Source organism: Marmota marmota, unplaced genomic scaffold (assembly GCF_001458135.2).
Source record: "Marmota marmota marmota unplaced genomic scaffold, marMar, whole genome shotgun sequence".
NCBI classification, from domain to species: Eukaryota; Metazoa; Chordata; class Mammalia; order Rodentia; family Sciuridae; genus Marmota; species Marmota marmota.
Genome location: NW_026000037.1, coordinates 30101918 through 30122025, shown reverse-complemented (window position 1 = coordinate 30122025; position 20108 = coordinate 30101918). Strand labels below are relative to the sequence as shown.

The window sequence follows — 20108 nt, the reverse complement described above, 5'->3', positions numbered from 1 at the left end:
GGATAAAGGAAAATAACCCAATTAGACATTTGTAAAGCACCTGAATAAGTTTGACTCAAAAGAAAGTGCTAAGTATGTAGATTTTCAATGGTATCCTTACTGGTTGACAATCAGATCCACAAATCTTAAAATAATTTTGTATAATATTATCATACACTCACACACATATGTATATAGAATGAGAAGTTAGGGAAGTCTCTTTGGGACATTATAAAATTCATGTGGATAAATTCATAATAAAAATACCAGTGTTTATTAAATTAAAAAAGTAAATTTGTCCAATTCATTGATGCTTATTCCTGCCTCATTTTATTTATTTTTGCCAAGATAGCTCCAGAACTACTCATATTGAGGTATAATTTACATACATAGGGTTCATAATATGCTTAATATGTTTACAAATTTGTGCAACTATTACCATCTTTACTTTGAGAATATTTTCATTTCTCCTTCTTAAAATACCAAGGAGCAGTCCCTTTATAGAGTAATCTATATTTGTATTTAGTATGAAATCAGGAAATGTGAGTGTTTTAATTTTGTTCTTCTTTTGCAAGATTGTTTTGACTGTTCAATGTCCCTTATATTTCCATATGTATATTAAGATCAGTTTATCAGTATCTAGGAAAAAAATAGCTGTGATTTTCATAGGGATTACATTATTTATGGATCTTTTTGGATTGGATTACTTTCTTAATAATATGAAGACTTCCAATCCATAAGTATGGGATATCTTTCCATTCATGTAAGTCTTCTTTAATTTCTTAAAGTGGTATTCTGTAGTGTTTTGAGGTATAAATTTGAAATTTTCCCATTCTTTTACAAAATTTATCCCTAAATACTCTATTTTTATATTGTGGATTACTTATCATTTTGTATGCAGAAGAACTTATTATTTGCAATTGGAGATAGTTTTACTTCTTCATTTGCAATTTGAATGCTCTTTCTCTTCCTGTCTATCTATATATCTATCTATCTAGTTACACTGGGTAGAATCTTCAATATAACATTGAATAGAAAGGCAAATGTGGACAGGACTGTCTTGCCTTGTTCTTGGTTTGGGGCAAATGTATTCCTTTTTCAAAACTATATATGATAGGGTTTTAGTTTTCATTTTTCAAGTTAAGGAAAATTACTTCTATTACAGGTCTGTTGAGTATTTTATCATCAAACAATACTAGATTTTTCAAATAAACCTGTAGTTTAACCATGTCACGTTATTGATTCATGAAGGAGACTCTACAAAGGGAAAAAAAAAAAAGGTTAATCAGAAAGATAGAAAAAGAAAGGAAGAAAGACAGAAAGAGGAAAGAAAGAAAAAATAAGAGTTATTAGAGGTTTTTAGGGATGGGTAGAGTTTAGACAAAATTTAAGTTAGGCTTAAAGCAACCACATACAAAAAGCTCAGTGTAGTTCTAGATTGTTAAATAGATCCAGGATCCTATTTCTTTGGGAAAAAAAATTAAGTTAAGAAATATGTGGAATACGGCAGTCATAAAATTCTTATTTTAAGATTTGTACTTGAATTAGAAAGTAAAGTTACTACTCTGTGTTTTAGTGACTTATACTTCAAAAAATTGGGATGCTTTATACTAGCTATAATAATTTCCCACAGCTATCTCTAATACTCCGTTATTTCATAGAACAAGACAGTAGGGCACATTCAAGGAGTGGGTCAGTATGACCCCTTAGAGTTGTAGCACATTCTTAAACAAATATTATTTCTTGTTAACTTTACAACTGGATTTGTCTGTGATGATTAGCTTAGCCGGATGAATAGCAGTGTTTTGTACATGGAGCTCCCCACCAGTGATATCCTTGTTGCTTTTCCCATTCCGTAAACTTTGCCCTTGCTTTAGAACTTGGTGTAGACAAGGGAATTATGGTCCCCTCTTCAGTGGCAATGAAACGTACTTGTGCTCTCTGAGAAATGAAGCTCTTTGGGTCACTATTAAATTAGTGGCTGGTTGCTGTCTGCAAAGCTATTTGGATCAAATTCCCCTCTATTGCTGTGGAATACAGGAAGTAGTGGTATAGGATGGTTCTGCATAATTTGCCTAACTAGTATTATTATTATTTTTTTTTAAAGAACTGGCCTCCTTTCTTACTTTTACAAGACTGTATCAGAACCTCACTCATGCTCAAGGATGTAGAAAGTGTAGGGACCTTTTTTTTTTTTTGCTAAGTACTTGGGGTGTGGACGTGGTATTTTCACATTTCACATTTCCAATATATTTGAGGTGAAAAGTATGGAGCTGCTGAAATAGCACTGTTATTTTCTTAATTATGCTTATTTTACATCCTTGAGTTCCAAGGATGTTTAACTCTGTATTGATTTACTCTGCTCAGATCTGGCCGACTGGATAGTTATTTTATTTTAACTATATAATTGTCTTCCAGGATCAATACCTCAAAATTCTTTTTCTTGCTGTTCAAATGATTCAGGAACCTCATTTTTTAAACACATACCTGTGGGTGCATGCACACACACATGCAGACACACACACACACACACCTACCACAGTTGTTAAATCATTATAAAATGTAGAAAAATGTTTTATGTTATAACAACTAAAATATTTTTCATGATTTGATAATGTATATATCTTTAATTGTCTTTTCTGTTAGTAACAAATTTTCATAACAAACTATAATTTTTTTTTTTTTGGGGGGGGGGAATGAACCCAGGAACACTAAGCTACATACCCATTCTATTTTTTTTTTTTTTTCATTTTGGGACAGTCTCACTAAATTGCTGATGCTGGCCTCAAACTTGTGATCCTCCTGCCTCAGTCTCCCAAGTCACTAGGATTATAAGTGTGAGCACCACATACGGTATTAAATATCTTTTTGAGAAAGAAATCCATTTCTAAATTACTATAAAATATAACACCAGATTATGTTTAAATATTCTGTTAGTATGTCATCTGTGACAAAAATAACATCAAAGAGACGGTATCTGGACAATGAGGCAGATGTAACTTAGTAGCCCTGCAATTATGTCAGCCATAAGAAAGCAGCATCTGTTTTATCTCAGTTGTGATACTGAATGGCTTCTTCCTGGCTGGCAGGATAGTGTCCAGGAAGATCTGTCAAGTCACTAGAAGGGAATAGTACAGAATAAGTATGGATTGATTCTTATTTTCTTGGATTTTTCCAGACATGTGTTATTTCTCATTCTCTTTGTGAATGATGAAGACATATAGTACCAAAAACAATGCCAATAGAGTTATTATATTTTATAATGAAATGAAATTGCAAAAATGCAGTTTTATTTAATAGCTGAAAGACTTTTAACCATTATCAACATCCCACCTACTAACCCCCAAAAGGGCATCATGTGAAACACATAAAATCAACCTAACCAATTTATCAATTTTATCATGATTTTATAATTTCTCTTCTATCATCTCTGACCTAGATTTCCATACTAATCGCCTCCATCAATTCCTTATAAACTACTCTGTTCACTGTTTGAGAGAAGGGTACTCATGGAAAGTTGTTTGTTATACCATCCCCCCACAGTAGGCAAGTTAAGTTTATTGGATCACTTGTTTAGTTCAAACTCTGTATAGATTGAAATTTAGGAAAAAGTCTCTACAACTCATCCCCAAAGACTGGTTATCATGAACATAGGCATTTGGAAGTAGAAGAACCTGTTGTCAAAAAATTGCTTTAACACTATAAAACCTGCCTTAACACTACAACCTTTAGTTGCCTCCTTGGGAAAAGAGGAATAATGAAACAAACTCCACAGACGAGATTTATACATAAAATAGCATAATGTATGCAGAATAGTTTGTGAAACTCTTAGCAGATAGACAGCACCCACTAACTTGTGGCTATTAATTTTATTGATATTGGATATTCTGTGGTGCATGTACAAAGAAAAACAAGTGACAAAATGTAATCATATGAAGAAAAATCTGGGTTTAAAAGCTTTAATTATTGTTTGGCACTCTAACAAGATTCTATTGACCTTCCCAAATTAAATATTTATATACCATAAGTCTGAAAACAATCATTTTATGTACTTTTTTTAAAAAAGAAGAGCTAAATAGTTCTTCTCAGAATTTCCTTTAAGGAAAAATCATAGAAATATCTGTAATAATGTTAATTTTTAACATGTATGCTTAAGGCACACACACACACTGTTATTAAATATTAAGAATAATAACTGAAAAAAATAGGTAACATGAAGGAAAATTGTAATCCTTTGATTATACTTAAAGATGTTCTCAAAACATATCAATGAAAATTATAATAGCTACTGTACATTATCCTAGTGGTTATAAATAGAGTTTTATGAAATAATTACTCTTGTTTTTCACCCTGCCACTTTTTGTATATGAGGATCTATGTACTGCCATTTATCTTTTTTCTGAAAATATATAAAGCATGCTTTTGCTGGCAATTAATTTCATATTGTATTCTTTTTATATCACATTTATAGAAGAGAATCAAATAATTTCCACATTAACTTAGTAAAACATTGCCTACCATCTTTGATAGTTTTAAATATGAAATTGAATTTGCTTTTTTGATACTGTTATTATAATTTCAATGTGTCTGTTTTTCTTGATATCTCCAAATCTATAGTTATTAATAGAAAATCCATAATGATTGTACCTAAATTGTATTGCTGACATATGATTTTTCAAAAGCATTTGTAAGTGTTGCATACTGGATATTTTCTGAAAATTAAGATTAACTTGTTAAAAAGGGAGAAGATCACTGATTTCCTACATTTAACAACAACAACAACAAAAAAAAACCATCAATTTGATTGTGGTTTCTTGATAGGAAGACTAAATTTTTAATGACATGGATTTGCAGAACTGCTCCCATGACAAATTTGTCTGTTCAGAGCTATATTTTGGTCTGTGTAATCAACTCTCAATTGTAGGCATCACTATTGTTATTATTTTTTATTTTGGAGGATTGTAGAGGAATGATTGATTAAATAACAGATACATATAAAACATATTGATTCCCTTTTTCTCGCTGAAATATATGTGGTTTTTGTTTATAAATAAAAATATAAATTTATTCTTTGCCCCCATCAGATGTAGGTTCTGTGGAAGGACTTGCCTATCACAGAGCCTGGGATACACTGTACTGGACCAGCTCCACTACCTCATCCATCACTAGGCACACAGTGGACCAAACCCGGCCTGGAGCTTTTGACAGAGAAGCGGTCATCACCATGTCAGAGGATGACCACCCACATGTGCTGGCCTTGGACGAATGCCAAAAGTAAGAAAAAGGTCCTTTTATTCTTGTACTATAATTATAAGTCAGAAGAATGTCAGATCTATGTTAACTTTAAAAAAAGATTAACTTCAAGATTAAATGTTTCCTTTGAAGCATTCTTCATAATTCATAAAAATTTATTTCTTTAATGAAAGTCTTATAAGTATGAATAATTAAAATATCAGGTGGCCTCTCCAAGAAAGATCCAGTAAAAGCAAATTTAAATGATGAAAAGAAAATAGAAAGATACAATACTATGCTGGAAAATGTAGCATGAAGAAGATCTTAATGCAGAGCTGATGGGAATTATAAATTTAAAACAAAGCTATTAATATATACACACAAAAGAGGGTTTTGTTTCACTTTAAAGAAGTAAAAGAGGTTTCTTTTTTTCACTTTAATGAAACAAATTTAAGAATAGGACATCTTCAATTGAAACACAAAGAAAACAAACAGTAAAAAGGAAAACAAACTTTGTGAACAGATATGTTATCAACATTAGGTAAACAGTAGTCTATATCTGTTGGCTGATATATTGAGCAGATATTTAAAATAAGATTTGTGAGAAATTTACAACACTAAATGTACCTTACTGAGTGAATAGGATAAAACAAAGTAGAACAAAAAGGGAATTTGGGGGCAGATGTCATAAAGGAAGCAGTTATACAGAAAACTGAAGCACAAAGCACAGGTTAGGCAGAACAACAATACACATTTATGGTATTTTATTCTCAACAATATAGCAAGTTTTTTTTTTTAAGTTGTAAATGAACATACCTTTGTTTTATTTATTTTTATGTGGTGCTAAGGATTGAACCCAATCAATATCTCATACATGCTAAGCAAGTGCTCTACCACTGAGCTACAGCCCCAGCCCCTCAAGATTGTTTCTTAAATAGAAAATCCTTTTTTTTTTTTCAATGAAATAAATAAGCAAAGCTCTGACCAGTCCAGCATTAACTAAGCAGAAATAGAAGAGTCCTTTTAGACATGGTGAAGAGGAATTGAAGAATAAAAAGCAATGACATATAACCACTGACCCTGACCTCTTGTCAGAAGAAAGGACTAGATAAATTACTCAGTGTGAAATAATTATGAATCTGGGCTGGAAGTAAAATTAGATTTAATTCACTTAATTGAACACCAACTTATACATAAAACTCTGAAGCTGAGGGGCAAATAGACTCCTCGGGCAGCTTTGATGACTTAGTTCAGATGAACACAGGCCTTGTGATGCTCTGGCAGAGCCATCTCTATTCACAAAACTGTCGGGTCGCCAAGCAACTTATTCTGAGTTAATTACGCTTACCTCAGCGGTTCACCAATAGAATCTCAGGACACTAATAAATGTCCTTACAGAAAGAATAAAAGAATTGGTTAAAGGACTGTCTGACTCAATTTTGGAATGAACACAGGGAAATCACTCAAAATATTTTATAAATACATAGTTTGAATTGCTAAGTGCTTTATCCTAAAACTATTTATTTATATACACTAAAATTTACACTTTCATCTTGCATGTAGTACAATGTATATTAGAATTACTAAACATGCTAAAATATTTTAACTGGAATATTATTTGAAATTAAAGTTTAAGGATAGAGAAGACATTTTTATCGTCATGTATATCAATGACACTTTCAGATGCTTATTATATGTTATTTAGCAGAAAATTTTAAATAAAATTCTAAATTCTGATTGAAAGATAGACACCTTGAGTTCAAAACTTTGCTTAGATCCTAGTTATTTGTACAAAATTTAAATACATAAGCTCTTTGGATCTCTGTGCATTCTCATTTGAGAATTGAAGAGGTGAAGTGATAAGAAAATTAATGCCTCCAAAATTCTCTAATTCTAAAGCTAACAATTTAAGAAAACAACACAGATTGTCAGTTTAATACCTCATATTACATGGGTAACTTTTTAAATGTTTTAATTAATGAAATATTTCATTTTAAATGTAAAATTTATGAGTAAAATTGCAAACAATTTAAGAAAATAGAAATTTACTAATTCATAGGACAGAATATTTTTGACAGTTGGTCACTTAGAATATTTTTGTATTCTCTAAAATAGATGAAAATTAAACTAAATATTTTAATAAAGAGTAAAGATGACTTTGTTTTCTTTAATGGATATGGATTGTTTTTAAATTATCAAGTAGCTATTGAGAACTTGATTATTTTCCAATAATAAGTTTTTATTTTTCAGAATACTCAAATAAAAACACATGTTGTATAATTGTGTTGACTATAAGTCGAAATTGCCTTTAGATGATTACATATAGGAATAATTTAGTACATGTATATAATCTTGCTGTAAATACTAAATGTTACATGGTAGTTTTCTTTGTGACTATTAGGCATGAGGTTTTTTTGTTTTGTTTTGTTTTTTTCAGATTTTTAAAGCAGAAAACCTACCATCCTCATTCCCTTCCATCTTCTCTCCTTCTCTCTTTAAGCACCAAGAACCTAACTTCAAATAAACTCTTAGGGACAACTCAATAGATAAAACAGGAAAATGAGAACCAATTTCAGTAAAAATATGGCTTGGAGACTATAACCTGACAGCCTTTGTACTCTCCCAGAGAATTCTAATGGTATCCATAGAATCCTAGCTCTTCTACAAGTATCAATTCACAAGCACAGATTTAAAACATTTTGTAAAACCTACAAGCAGCAGATGCTGTCTTTAAGGATTTGAGAGCCACCCCTAAAATTCCAGAAACAACATTATAATTCTTAAATCAACTAAGGGAGGAAAGAAAAACATATATAGAAATACGCAAGTTTGGTAATTATTTTTTCTTTAAAAAAACATATAAAGAAGAATGTAGAATATAAAAAGCAAAGCTAGAAGTGAAGAGGGATTTTGATTTTCATTAATTATAGAAGAAAATATAGTTAGCAAAGCTATCCAAAAGGGATCATACTAGATCTGCTTAAATGTGATATTGATAAATTATGCCACATTTGCAGTTCATAGTAAATTTAATATTACTATTTTTTACCTGATAAAAATAAATCCTCATTGTGCATCAAACTGAAGCAACTTAATTAAATTGTTATTTGATGGAATGTACAGGATAATTGGTTTTCAGAAATGGTTTCCAAGCTTAGGAACCTGGAAAAAAATGTTCATACAAATATAATATCCACATCTCCTCTTATCACTTGGATTCCTTAAGGGTCATAGAATAGATGCCAAATAAATTTGCCTGTTTTAAATAGCTTGGCCTTGCTGTGTTTATATAATGTTTTTACTTTGATGAAATTTTTAATTATTTATTATTATAATTTTATTAGTTTAATGTTTTGGACCAACTGGAATGAACAGCATCCAAGTATCATAAGATCTACCCTGACTGGGAAAAATGCTCAAGTGGTTGTCAGTACAGACATACTTACTCCAAATGGACTCACTATCGACCATCGTGCTGAAAAGTTGTATTTCTCAGATGGCAGCTTAGGAAAAATTGAAAGGTGTGAATATGATGGATCCCAGAGACATGTAAGTTAATAGAGAATTTCTATGTTATAGATTTATACAATGATATATTAGAAGAATATTTTTTTTACTTTGCTAAAATATGCATATCAAGGAATTTCAAAATAGCTAATTGCTTGAACCAATCCAATTGAATAGCTAATCTATTCAGGACAAGAAACAATCTCTGTGGATATTTTAAAAATTTTCTCCATATGCATTTGCTGCCATAGAGGCATCTGATCTTTTTGTAAACTTTATTCTGGAGAGACAATAATGGATTTTCTCCTAGTTATTAATTGAACTGGAATTGTTTGAGTGATTTGCATATGCTTCATTGCTATTTATAGCTTTCAAAAATGTGAAATGAAATTGGTTAGTTGCCCAAACACAAAAGAAAATTAGGAAAGAATGAAATGTTTATTTGTATTTGGGTCCTGAAAGAATTCCCCACGCAAAGACACTTCGCCGGGAGAATTCCAATTTTATTGCAAAAAGCAGTGTGCTTATATAGAACTAAGGGGGAGATGGTAGGGCTTAGATAAATGGCAGGCAACCCGTTTATTGGAAAGTTCTTTCAGATATCAGCTCCGGAGCCCAGGAATTAGTTCTCATTGGGGCTAAGGTTCCCCGCCAGCGAGATTTGAAATTGGCGCCGGCGGGAGAGTTCACACGGGCGCGGGAACTTTTCCCGCCACTGCAGAAAAGAAGAAGGTAGGAAGAAGAGGTGCTTAGGCGCCATGTTGGGGTTTTTTCTCTGGGGTATGGCTGCCGTTTATACTTTTCCCAACAGGTCCTTGAAGCAATCTTAGAAGTTTTGGAGATAGGAGATTCCTCTCAAAGTCAGGCTGATTCTACTGGCAGTCTGTTATCTCAGAATTTCAAATGAAATGTTAGCAGAAGAATCCTATTGTTGTCCCTGGAAAACACATTCTGAGGGTATTCAGGGCACTAAGAATGGAAAAATTCAAGTCCCTCCTCTTGATATCACCAGCTATTGGTGAGGAGTCCTGCTTACTCACATTTTGAGTTTGAACATTAGAGAAGCACACTGAGGCAAGTATATAAAGCAGGGTTTATTCAAAAAGGGTTAACAAAGGCTTCTCCCACTAGGGAGAAGGGGGCCATAGTAGTATCCTCTTATCCCCAGAAGCAAGGTGTTCTGTCTTTTTTATGTCCTAGGCTTCCTTGGCTCTCCTGCTCTCTTCCCCTAATCTTTCTCCTTCCTGCATTGGTGACTAGGCCCAGGAATGCTTGGTGGGGTGGACAAAAGTGAGAAACAGGTGGGTTGAAGGGGGAAGGGCAGGATGGTGCAGCCCAGGACACATTAATTAACAACTGTATAGATCCCTGTAAGGAGGGGCAATTCCTGGGACAGGTTACCTTAGCAACAGGTTGGAGCAGGGCCAGGTTCTTGATAAGGGGGGGGAGGAAGGGCTCTGAAGGAATTAACATTCCAATGCCTCAAGGGACAGTCTCCATCTTTCCAGGACTCACTAAAAATTGGCCTGACTCTAATCTGACCTGATTCCATTTACCTATCTATACTGCCTGTCTGATTCTGGCTTCACTCTTATCCTATGAAGAATAACATTCTTGGAATCTGAAAATGAAAAGAGCTCAGAGGCTTAGACCTAGATGGCTATACCACCCCAGCATTCCTTACCGCCTTACCTCATCCAGGCCCTACTGGAAGCACAGCAGAAACCCCTCCCTGAATTGAGGAAGGTCTGAAATGGGGCCAGATAGTGAATGTTGTTGGTAGCTTAATGGACCCGATGGTCTCTGTCATAATAATGGTCTAACATTGCTGAAGCTGAGAGAACATGTAAAAGAATAGGAATGCCAGTATTCCACTAAAATTTTATTTAAAGAAGCAAAAGAGCAACAGAAGATCATGGTTTTGAAAGACCCTCCGATTCCCTGTCCAAGGAAAAGCACACGAGACACTGGCTGCAAAAGCAAGAGGCGGTTTATTAGGACACAGGCGCCTGCGGGTGTGCAGCAGAACCTCAGCCGGAGCTTCGGTGAACTGGCACACCGGGCTTTGGGGCACAGATCTTTTATGGGGTAAAGGAGCAGGTTTCGCGCGCGCGGCAAGCAACAGGTTTCTTATTGTTCATTTTGAACCTAGCATATAGGTCACCTAAAGAGCAAGGTTGTTTTTCACTGTATGTTCCTGGAAAACCCACAGTTTTACATTCCATTCTTTCTGTTCCTGCTTATCTGTTCCGGTTTTCCCAATCGTGTCCTGGGACACAATTACCCGGTTCTTTCCCAACCATCCTGTTCTTTCCTAATCGGTTACATTTAACTGGTTATCTGAAAAACACATCTGGTGCCTGTTAACTGGTTATCTGAAAAACACATCTGGTGCCTGCACAGGTTTGTAGCATGCCCTGATGATTTTGTAACTGGGCCTAAAGTTATTGGGCTGGGGTCTCTCAGTTTACTAATTTCTAACATATATGCTTGTGCAGATTTAAATTCAATTTAAGGTGTGTGTGTGTGTGTGTGTGTGTGTGTGTGTGTGAGAGAGAGAGAGAGAGAGAGAGAGAGAGAGGTGGGGGGCTTTTCTTTAAAAAGGAAGCAGTACATTGATTTACATTATGGTAGAGAGAACTCATCACATTGTGGAGTGGCTCTTTTGAGTGGCACTGATAAAGGACAGTACAGTGTTTAAGCAGTACTAGAATAATGGGCTCAGTCTTGATGAGATTTACTTTGTGCAAAAGGCAATAATCTTGAATCAAAGAAACGTACTTAATTCTTGGTCTGTCTTTTACAATTAATGATCATGTGACCTTAGGCAAATTATTTAACCTTTATAATTCTCAGTTTTCTGACATGAGAATTCTCCACCTAAATTTCAGAATTATTGTGAGAATACAGACAAAAGTATTTGATTCATAATACAGCATAGAAAATCTAAATGAACCTAGGGGTTAATGTTTTTGGAAAAAAACCATGTAAATCTTTTTCTGAATATGATACTATTTTCTTTCTTTTTTTTTTTAATTTTTTAATATTTATTTTCTAGTTTTCGGCGGACACAACATCTTTGTTTTATATCTTAAAATTGAAAATGTTTTCACATCTCTCTACAGAAATCCTTAGCCTTCAATTTATTTTTTTTTTTATCAACCTATTCTGCACTCCCATTATTATGCATGGAAATTATAGCTACACTAGGTGATCCAGTGATAAGATGACTAATCCACTTAAATAATTTTGTTTCAAAATTTTAAAAATGTGTCCAGTTGTAATTCCCAAACTAGCAAATTTCTATTTTTGCTGAAAATTCAAAAAAGTATTTTTAAATATTAAAAATTTTAATTTTTATGCTTTGTATTTAAAATATTTTAATGAGCACAAAATAATTGCCAATATTTCTGAGGCACACTGTGGTATTTCATGAATATATATAAACATATATAATGAACAAGTCAGTGTACTTAACATATCCAGCATCTCAAACATTTTTTTTTTTTTTGTAGCAAGGATATTCAGAAACCCTCTATGCTGGTTACTTTTAAGTGTATAATACAGTGTCCTTAGTGATCTTCATCCTGTGGTACAATAGGACACCAGTACTTATTCTTGCTATTTAATTGTAATTGTGTGCCCACTGACCAACTTCTCCCCATCCTCCTTTCCCCCCACCTTCTCCAACTCTATTAGAATAGTAACCATGTTTCTACTCTTTATTTCTGTATGGTTGGCTTTTTCATATTCCACAAGTCAGTAAGATCATGCAGTATTTGTCTATGTTTGGTTTATTTCACTTTAGATAATATTTGACAAGTACATCTGTTTCCATGAATATAAGGTTTTCACCATTTTATGGACATACTCTTTTTTGATATATGTACCACATTTTCTTTATCCATTCATTTGCTCATAAACAGATTGGTTCCAAATATTGGCTATTGTGAAGAGCATACTGCAGTATGTATGGAGCTCTCTCTCTGACATGATTTCATTTCCTTTAGATAAATACCCAGTGGTAGGATTTTGGGATAAGTTGATTGCTCTATTTCAAATTTTGAGAGTGAATCTCTATATTCTTTTCCCTAATGGCTATATGAATTCCCCCAAGGGTATATAAAAGTTCCCATTTTTTTCCTTCCATGCCAGATTTTTTATTTTGGAATTTTGATAATAGCAATTTTAATTGTAAGGGTCCGGCGAACGACAGAGGAAGAGACCACCAAGAGACCGACTCATGCAACTGCAGAAGGGGGTTTATTGAGAATCCAGCGCGCTGGGCCTCCGTGCTCACTCAACAAGGGAGAGCGGCCCAGAGCCCCGAGCAGGGGTTGAGCAGTGCTTAAGTACACTTTTTGGGGAGGGCGGGGACTTTACATACATCACAGTCTCCTTTAACAAATCACCATACACCGCGGGAAAATCAAACAACAATTCTTAGACATGATTAGTACATTCATTGGCGGGACCAGGTCGGGCAGGAAGAGGGGGTACATTCAAACTGATTGGTTTGGGCCCTGAATGCCTACGTGCCAAACTGCACAGGGTCCAGGTTATTTATCTACTGGACAGTCCCGGGAATTGTTTTAACAGCTACAGGAATTTCAGGTTTTGGGTGTAGCATAGGAACTTAACAATACCTGGTCCTTTACATTTTAACTCAGGCTTTGCAGCTTAGAAACTTTACAATACCCGGTCTTTTACACTTTAACTTCAATTTCTTTTACTCTTACATAATTAGTGTTACCGCTGTTGACTTGTGACGAGTCCTTGTTTCCCCAATGTTGAAGAATAGCACCAAAGAAGCACGCCGAGGCAAGATCAGAGTAGAAATTAGAAGTTTATTAAAGGACAGCAGAAAAGACTTCTCCCGGAGGAAGAAGGGGACCCAAGAGCTGGAATCCGTGGAAGTGCAGTTGTCTCCCCTTTTTATAGTTTTGGTGATGGAATGTAAGGGGAAAGGGTTAGGACACAGGTGGGCCAAAAGGGCAGGAAGGACTTAATTATCACTTTTTGGGATGGGCTTATCACTTCTCTGGGATGGGCTATCTCCAAGTCTGTTGGGGGCTGTTTCCTGGGCTCCATTAACATTTCTTTGGGGTGGACTTTGGCCTAGGGCCTTTCTGGGACTTCATTAACATTCCATGAGCTGTCCTGCGTTTCCCCGAATCATTGTCAGCATGGCCTCCATTTTCGATTTCACTCGATATTAGACCCGATTTACCTAACTATACTGACTACCTAACTTTAAATCTGGCTTCATTAGGATGAAGTGATATCACAGTATAGTTTTGATTTGCATTCCCCTGATGATTAATAATGCTGAACATTCTCATATACCTGTTTACCATTTGTATGTCTAATTTTGAGAAACATCTACTTGGGTATTTTGTCCATTTTTAAACCAGATTATTAATTTTGTTATAGAATTAGTTTAATTCCTTATATATTCTGGGTAGTAACACTGTCAAATATATAGTTTAAAGATATTTTCTCTCATTCTGTGTCTTAGCCTCTCATTCTGTTGATTGTGTCCTACCTTGTGCAGTAACTCTGCCAACACCAGGCTGTTATGGTCACTACAGCTTTGTAGGATGTTTTCAAGTGAAGTAGTATGAGGCCTCCAGTTTTGTTCTTTACTCTCAATATGGCTTTTTGTATTCAGGGTCTTTTATGGTTTCACAGAAATTGTACAACTATTTTCTTTTTCTATGTCTTTGAAGATATTACAGGATAGGACTGCATTGGATCTGAAGATTGTTTTGGGTAGTATAGACATTGTGAATTCTTCCAATTCATGTACCTTGACTATTTTTCCATTTACTTGTGATGCAATTTTAATTTTTGTAGTTCTGTAGTTTTTACTGTAGAGTTCTTTCTCTCCTTGACTAAATACATTCCTGGGATTTGATTTTTTTTTTTTAATATATATTGTAAACAGGATTGCTTTCTTGTTTCCTTTTTCAGGTAATATAGAACCTCAACTGATTTTATTATGTTGATTTTGTGTTCTGTAACTTGTCAAATTAGTTTGTTCATCCAAAAGTGGCCTTTTGTTTGTTTCATTTTCTGGACTCTCTTAGAGTTTTAGTTATTTAAACCATACAAACATATCATCTGCAAAAAGGAGCAATTTGACTTATTCCTTTCCATTGTGGATGAACTTTATTTCTTTCTGTTACCTAATTACTGTATCTAAGACCTCCAGCCCTATAAGAATAAAAGCGGTGGAACTGGGCATTATTGTCTTCTTTTAGATATTAAAAAAAAATTCAATTTAAAAATGTCCTTATGTGGTATGATATTAACTGGTATGTCCTCTTTTGCTATGGTGCATTTCCTCTAGACCATTTGTTTATTTTTGCTTTTGTTGCCTATACTTTTGAGTTCTTATTTAAAACATCTTTGCCCATAGAAGTATAATGAAGTATTTTATTTTTTCTTCTAGAAGTTTGTTCATCATTTTTGTCATGAAAAATAATAAAAACGTATATGTGTGTTTTTTTTTTTTAACCTAAAGCTCTTGTTAATGCAGAAATAGTCAGAGGTAAATAATTAGATCATGAGAATTGTTATGTAGTCAGTTCATCCTAGTTGGAAGGGACTGACTGGGTGGTAACTGTAGGCAGATGGGGTATGGGGAAGAGGTGGGTCACTGGGGTTATTCCCTGGAGGGGTGTACCTTCCCTATAATCACATCCCTTTCTGTCTCTGCTTCCTGATTCCACCATAAGATGAAAAATTTCCCTCTGGAACCTTCATTCCCCATGATGTTCTGCTTTACCTCAGACCAAGGGCAAAGGACTCATAGTCTCCCTCTATGAACGGAGGGAGACCTTTGTGACCATGAAGAGACCATGAACCTCAAATAGACTCTCCCTTCACTAAGTGGTTCTTGTTGGGTATTAAATCAGCAATGGGGCTGGGGATATAGCTCAGTTGGTAGAGTGCTTACCTTGCATGCATAAGGCTCTGGGTTCCCAGCACCATAAAAAAAAAAAAAAGAAAGAAAGAAAGAAAGAAAAAAGAAAAAAATCACAGCAATGTAAAACTAACCAAAACAATCAGTATTGCCTCATCTTTATTGACATTATTATGGTTTAGATATTTGGTTTCTCCCCAAAACTCATGTGTGGGACAACACCATACTATTAAGAGGTAAAATGATTGGGTTATGAAAGCCTTAATCTAATCAGTGCATTAATTCAGATGACTAGATTTACTGAGTGATGACTATAGGCAGATAGGGAGTGGCTGGAGGGGGTGGGTCAGTAAGGATGTGCTTTTTGGGTTTATATTTCATGATTGTTGAGGGGAGCTCTGTCTCTACTCTCTGGTGGCCATGACATGAGCTACTTTCCTACACCACACCCTTCTGCCAAGATGTTGTGCTTCACCTTGGAAGCCAGTCATCTCTGGACTACTGTAACAATAAGTGCTAAATAAACTTTTCCTTCTCTAAAATTGTTCTCAGATCTTATGGTCACAGCAGAGAAAAAAAACTAACCAAAACAGTCAAAAAGTTTGAATTTTTTAATTTGTTCTTTTTAGTTATATATGGCAGTAGAATGTATTTTGACATATCATACATATAACATATACGGAGTATAACTCTCATTCTTGTGGTTGTACATGATGTAGAGTTATATTGGTAGTGTGTTCATATATGAATATAGGAAAGTTATGCCTGATTCCTTCTATTGTCTTGCCCATATCCATCCCCTGCCTTCCCCTCATTCACTCCACTCCAATCCTTGAACCTCTACTCCTCCCTCTGCCTCACTATTCTAAGTCAGCATTCACATATCAGAGAGAACATTAATTCAGCCTTGGTTTTTTGGGGGATTGGCTTATTACATTTAGCATGATAGTCTCCAGTGCCATCCATTTACTGACAAATGACATAATTTCATTCTTCTTTATGGCTTAGTAATATTCCATTGCATGTATATATACCACAGTTTGTTTATCTGTTCATCTGTTGTTCACCTAGTTTGGTTCCATATCTTAGCTATTGTGAATTAAGCTGCTAGGAACATTGATATGGATTTATCACTATAGTATGCTGATTTTAAGTCACCAAGGTATACGCCAAGGAGTGGGATAACTGGGTCAAATGGTTGTTCCATTCCAAGTTTTCTGAGAAATCTCTATACTGCTTTCGAGAGTGGTTACACCAATTTGTAATCCCACTACCAATGTACTAGTGTACCTTTCTCACTACATCCTTGCCAACACTTATTGTTGCTTGGATTTTTTATAATTGCCATTCTGACTGGATTGGGATGGAATCTCAGTGTAGTTTTAATTTGCCTTTCTTTAATTTCTAGTGATGTTGAAAATTTTTCATGTATTTATTGCCCATTCATATTTCTTCTTCTGTCAAACATCTGTTCAGTTCCTTTGATTGGGTTATTTGGTTTTTGTTGTTGTTGTTGTTGTTTGAGCTTTTTATATATCCTGGAGATAAATGTTCCTCTAAGGTGAAGATGGCAAAGATTTTATTCCATTCTGTAAAGCCATCTCTTTATGTTCTTGATTGTTTCCCTTGCTGCGAAGAAGCTTTTTTTTTTGTTTTGTTTTTGTTTTTGTTTTTAATTTTGTTACTACCCCACACTTATTGATTTTCGATTTTACTTCTTGTGCTCTAGGAGTCCTGTTTAGGAATTCAGTTTGTTAGCTGACATGATGGAAAGTTGGGCCTACTTTCTCTTGTAGTAAGCACAGAGTCTCTGGTCTAATGCCTAGGTCAGTGATTTACTTTGAGTAGAGTTTTGTGCAGGGTGAAAGATAGTTGTCTAATTTTATTTTATTACATATGGATTTCCAGTTTTACCAGCACCATTTGTTGAAGAGGATATCTTTTATCCAATGTATGTTTATGGTGCCCCTGTCTTGCATGAGATAACTGTGTTTATGTGGGTTTGTCTTTGTGTCTTCTATTGTATACCATTGGTGTTCATACTATTTTTGTTACTATAACTCTGTAGTATAATACTATAACTCTATACCATAACTCTGTAGGTCTGGTATTCTGATGCCCCCTGCTTCACTTTTCTTGCTGAGGATTGCTTTGACTATTCTGGTCCTCAAATTTTTTCAATGAATTTCATGACTGTTTTTATATTTCTATGAAGAATATCACTGAAATTGTAATGGGAATTGCATTAAATCTGTATAGCCCTTTTGGTAGTATGGCAATTTTGACAATATTAATTCTTCCTATTGAAGAAAATGGAATATCTTTCCATTTTCTAATCTCTTCCTCAGTCTCTCTCTTTAGTAGTGTTCTGTAGTTTTCATTGTAGAGGTCCTTAACCTCTTTTGTTAAATTAATTCCTAAGTATTTTTTTGAGACAATTATGAACGGGATAGTTTTTCTAATTTCCTTTTCAGTTGATTTATCACTGATATATAGGAATGCAAATGATTTATGGGTATTAATTTTGTATCCTTCTACTTTGTTGAATTCATTTATGAGTTATAAAAGTTTTCTGGTAGAATTTTTGGTCTTCTAAACATAGTATTATCTTGTCAACACATAGGGATAGTTTGAGTTCTTTTCCTATTCATATCCCTTTAGTTTCTTTATTCTGTATATTTGCTCTGGCTAGAGTTTCCAGGACTATATTAAATAGAAGTAATAAAAGAGGAAATCCCTGTCTTGTTCCAGTTTTAAGAGAGAATGCTTTCACATTTTCTCCATTTAAAATAATATTGGCCTTGAATTTAGCATGTGTAGCTCTTATAATATTGAGGTATGTTCCTACTATCCCTAGTTTTTCTAATGTGTTTTTTTTTAAAGAGAGAGAGAGAGAGAGAGAGAGAGAGAGAGAGAGAGAAATTTTTTAATATTTATTTTTCAATTTTCAGCAAACACAACATCTTTTTTTTAAATTTTTTTATATGGTGCTGAAGATCCAACCCAGCAACCTGCGCATGTCAGGTGAGCGCGTTACCGCTTGAGCCACATCCCCAGCCCCTTTTCTAGTGTTTTGAACATGAAGGAATGCTGTATTTTGTCAAATGATTTTTCTCCATCTAATGAGAGAATCATGTAACTCTTGGCATTAAGCCTATTGATGTTATGAATTACATTTATTGATTTCTGGTTTTTTTTGAACCCATTTTGCATCCCTGGGATAAACACCACTTGATCATGGTGCAAAGTCTTTTTAATATGTTTTTGAATGCAAATTGCCAGTATTTTACTAAGAATTTCTGCATCTATATTCATCAGAGGTAATGGTCTGAAATTTTATTTCCTTGATATGTGTGTGTCTGGTTTGGTACCAGGGTGATACTAGCTTCAAAAATTAATTTAGAAAGATTTCCCCCTTTTCTACTTTATGGAATAATTTGGAGAGGATTGGTGTTAGTACTTGATGGTCTGATAGAACTTGACTGAAAAACCATCTGGCCTTGGGCTTTTCTTTGTTGGTAAGCTTTTGATGGTGTCTTCAATTTAATTGCTTAAAATTGATCTCCTCCTGATTCATTTTGGGTTGCTCATATGTCGCTAGAAATTTGATGATGTCTTTAAGATTATCTATTTTATTGGAATATGAATTTTCTTTTTTTTTGAGTTTCAAGTTTATTTTTTTATTTTATTTTTTTTATTGGTTGTTCAAAACATTACAAAGCTCTTGACATATCATATTTCATACATTAGATTCAAGTGGGTTATGAACTCCCATTTTTACCTCAAATACAGATTCCAGAATCACATCGGTTACACATCCAGATTTTTACATAATGCCATATTAGTAACTGTTGTATTCTGCTACCTTTCCTATCCTCTACTATCCCCCCTCCTCTCCCCTCCCATCTTCTCTCTCTACCCCATCTACTGTAATTCATTTCTCTCCTTGTTTTTTTTTTTTTTTCCCATTCCCCTCACAACCTCTTATATGTAATTTTGTATAACAATGAGGGTCTCCTTCCATTTCCATGCAATTTCCCTTTTCTCTCCCTTTCCCTCCCACCTCATGTCTCTGTTTAATGTTAATCTTTTTCTCCTGCTCTTCCTCCCTGCTCTGTTCTTAGTTGCTCTCATTATATCAAAGAAGACATTTGGCATTTGTTTTTTAGGGATTGGCTAGCTTCACTTAGCATAATCTGCTCTGGTGCCACCCATTTCCCTGCAAATTCCACGATTTTGTCATTTTTTAGTGCTGCGTAATACTCCATGGTGTATAAATGCCACATTTTTATATCCATTCATCTATTGAAGGGCATCTGGGTTGGTTCCACAGTCTAGCTATTGTGAATTGTGCTGCTATGAACATCAATGTAGCAGTATCCCTGTAGTACGCTCTTTTAAGGTCTTCAGGGAATAGTCCAAGAAGGGCAATAGCTGGGTCAAATGGTGGCTCCATTCCCAG

General features: G+C 34.5%; 1 protein-coding gene across 1 annotated transcript in view; it reads left to right on the top strand.

The window, feature by feature from the left end:
- Positions 1-20108, top strand: part of Lrp1b (LDL receptor related protein 1B) — a 1807788-nt gene that overhangs the window by 1439108 nt on the left and 348572 nt on the right. Inside the window, exons 42-43 of the mRNA XM_015479144.2 lie at positions 5064-5253; positions 8556-8760. Coding sequence (XP_015334630.1) covers positions 5064-5253; positions 8556-8760 — 395 coding nt within the window. The remainder of the gene's footprint in view (positions 1-5063; positions 5254-8555; positions 8761-20108) is intronic.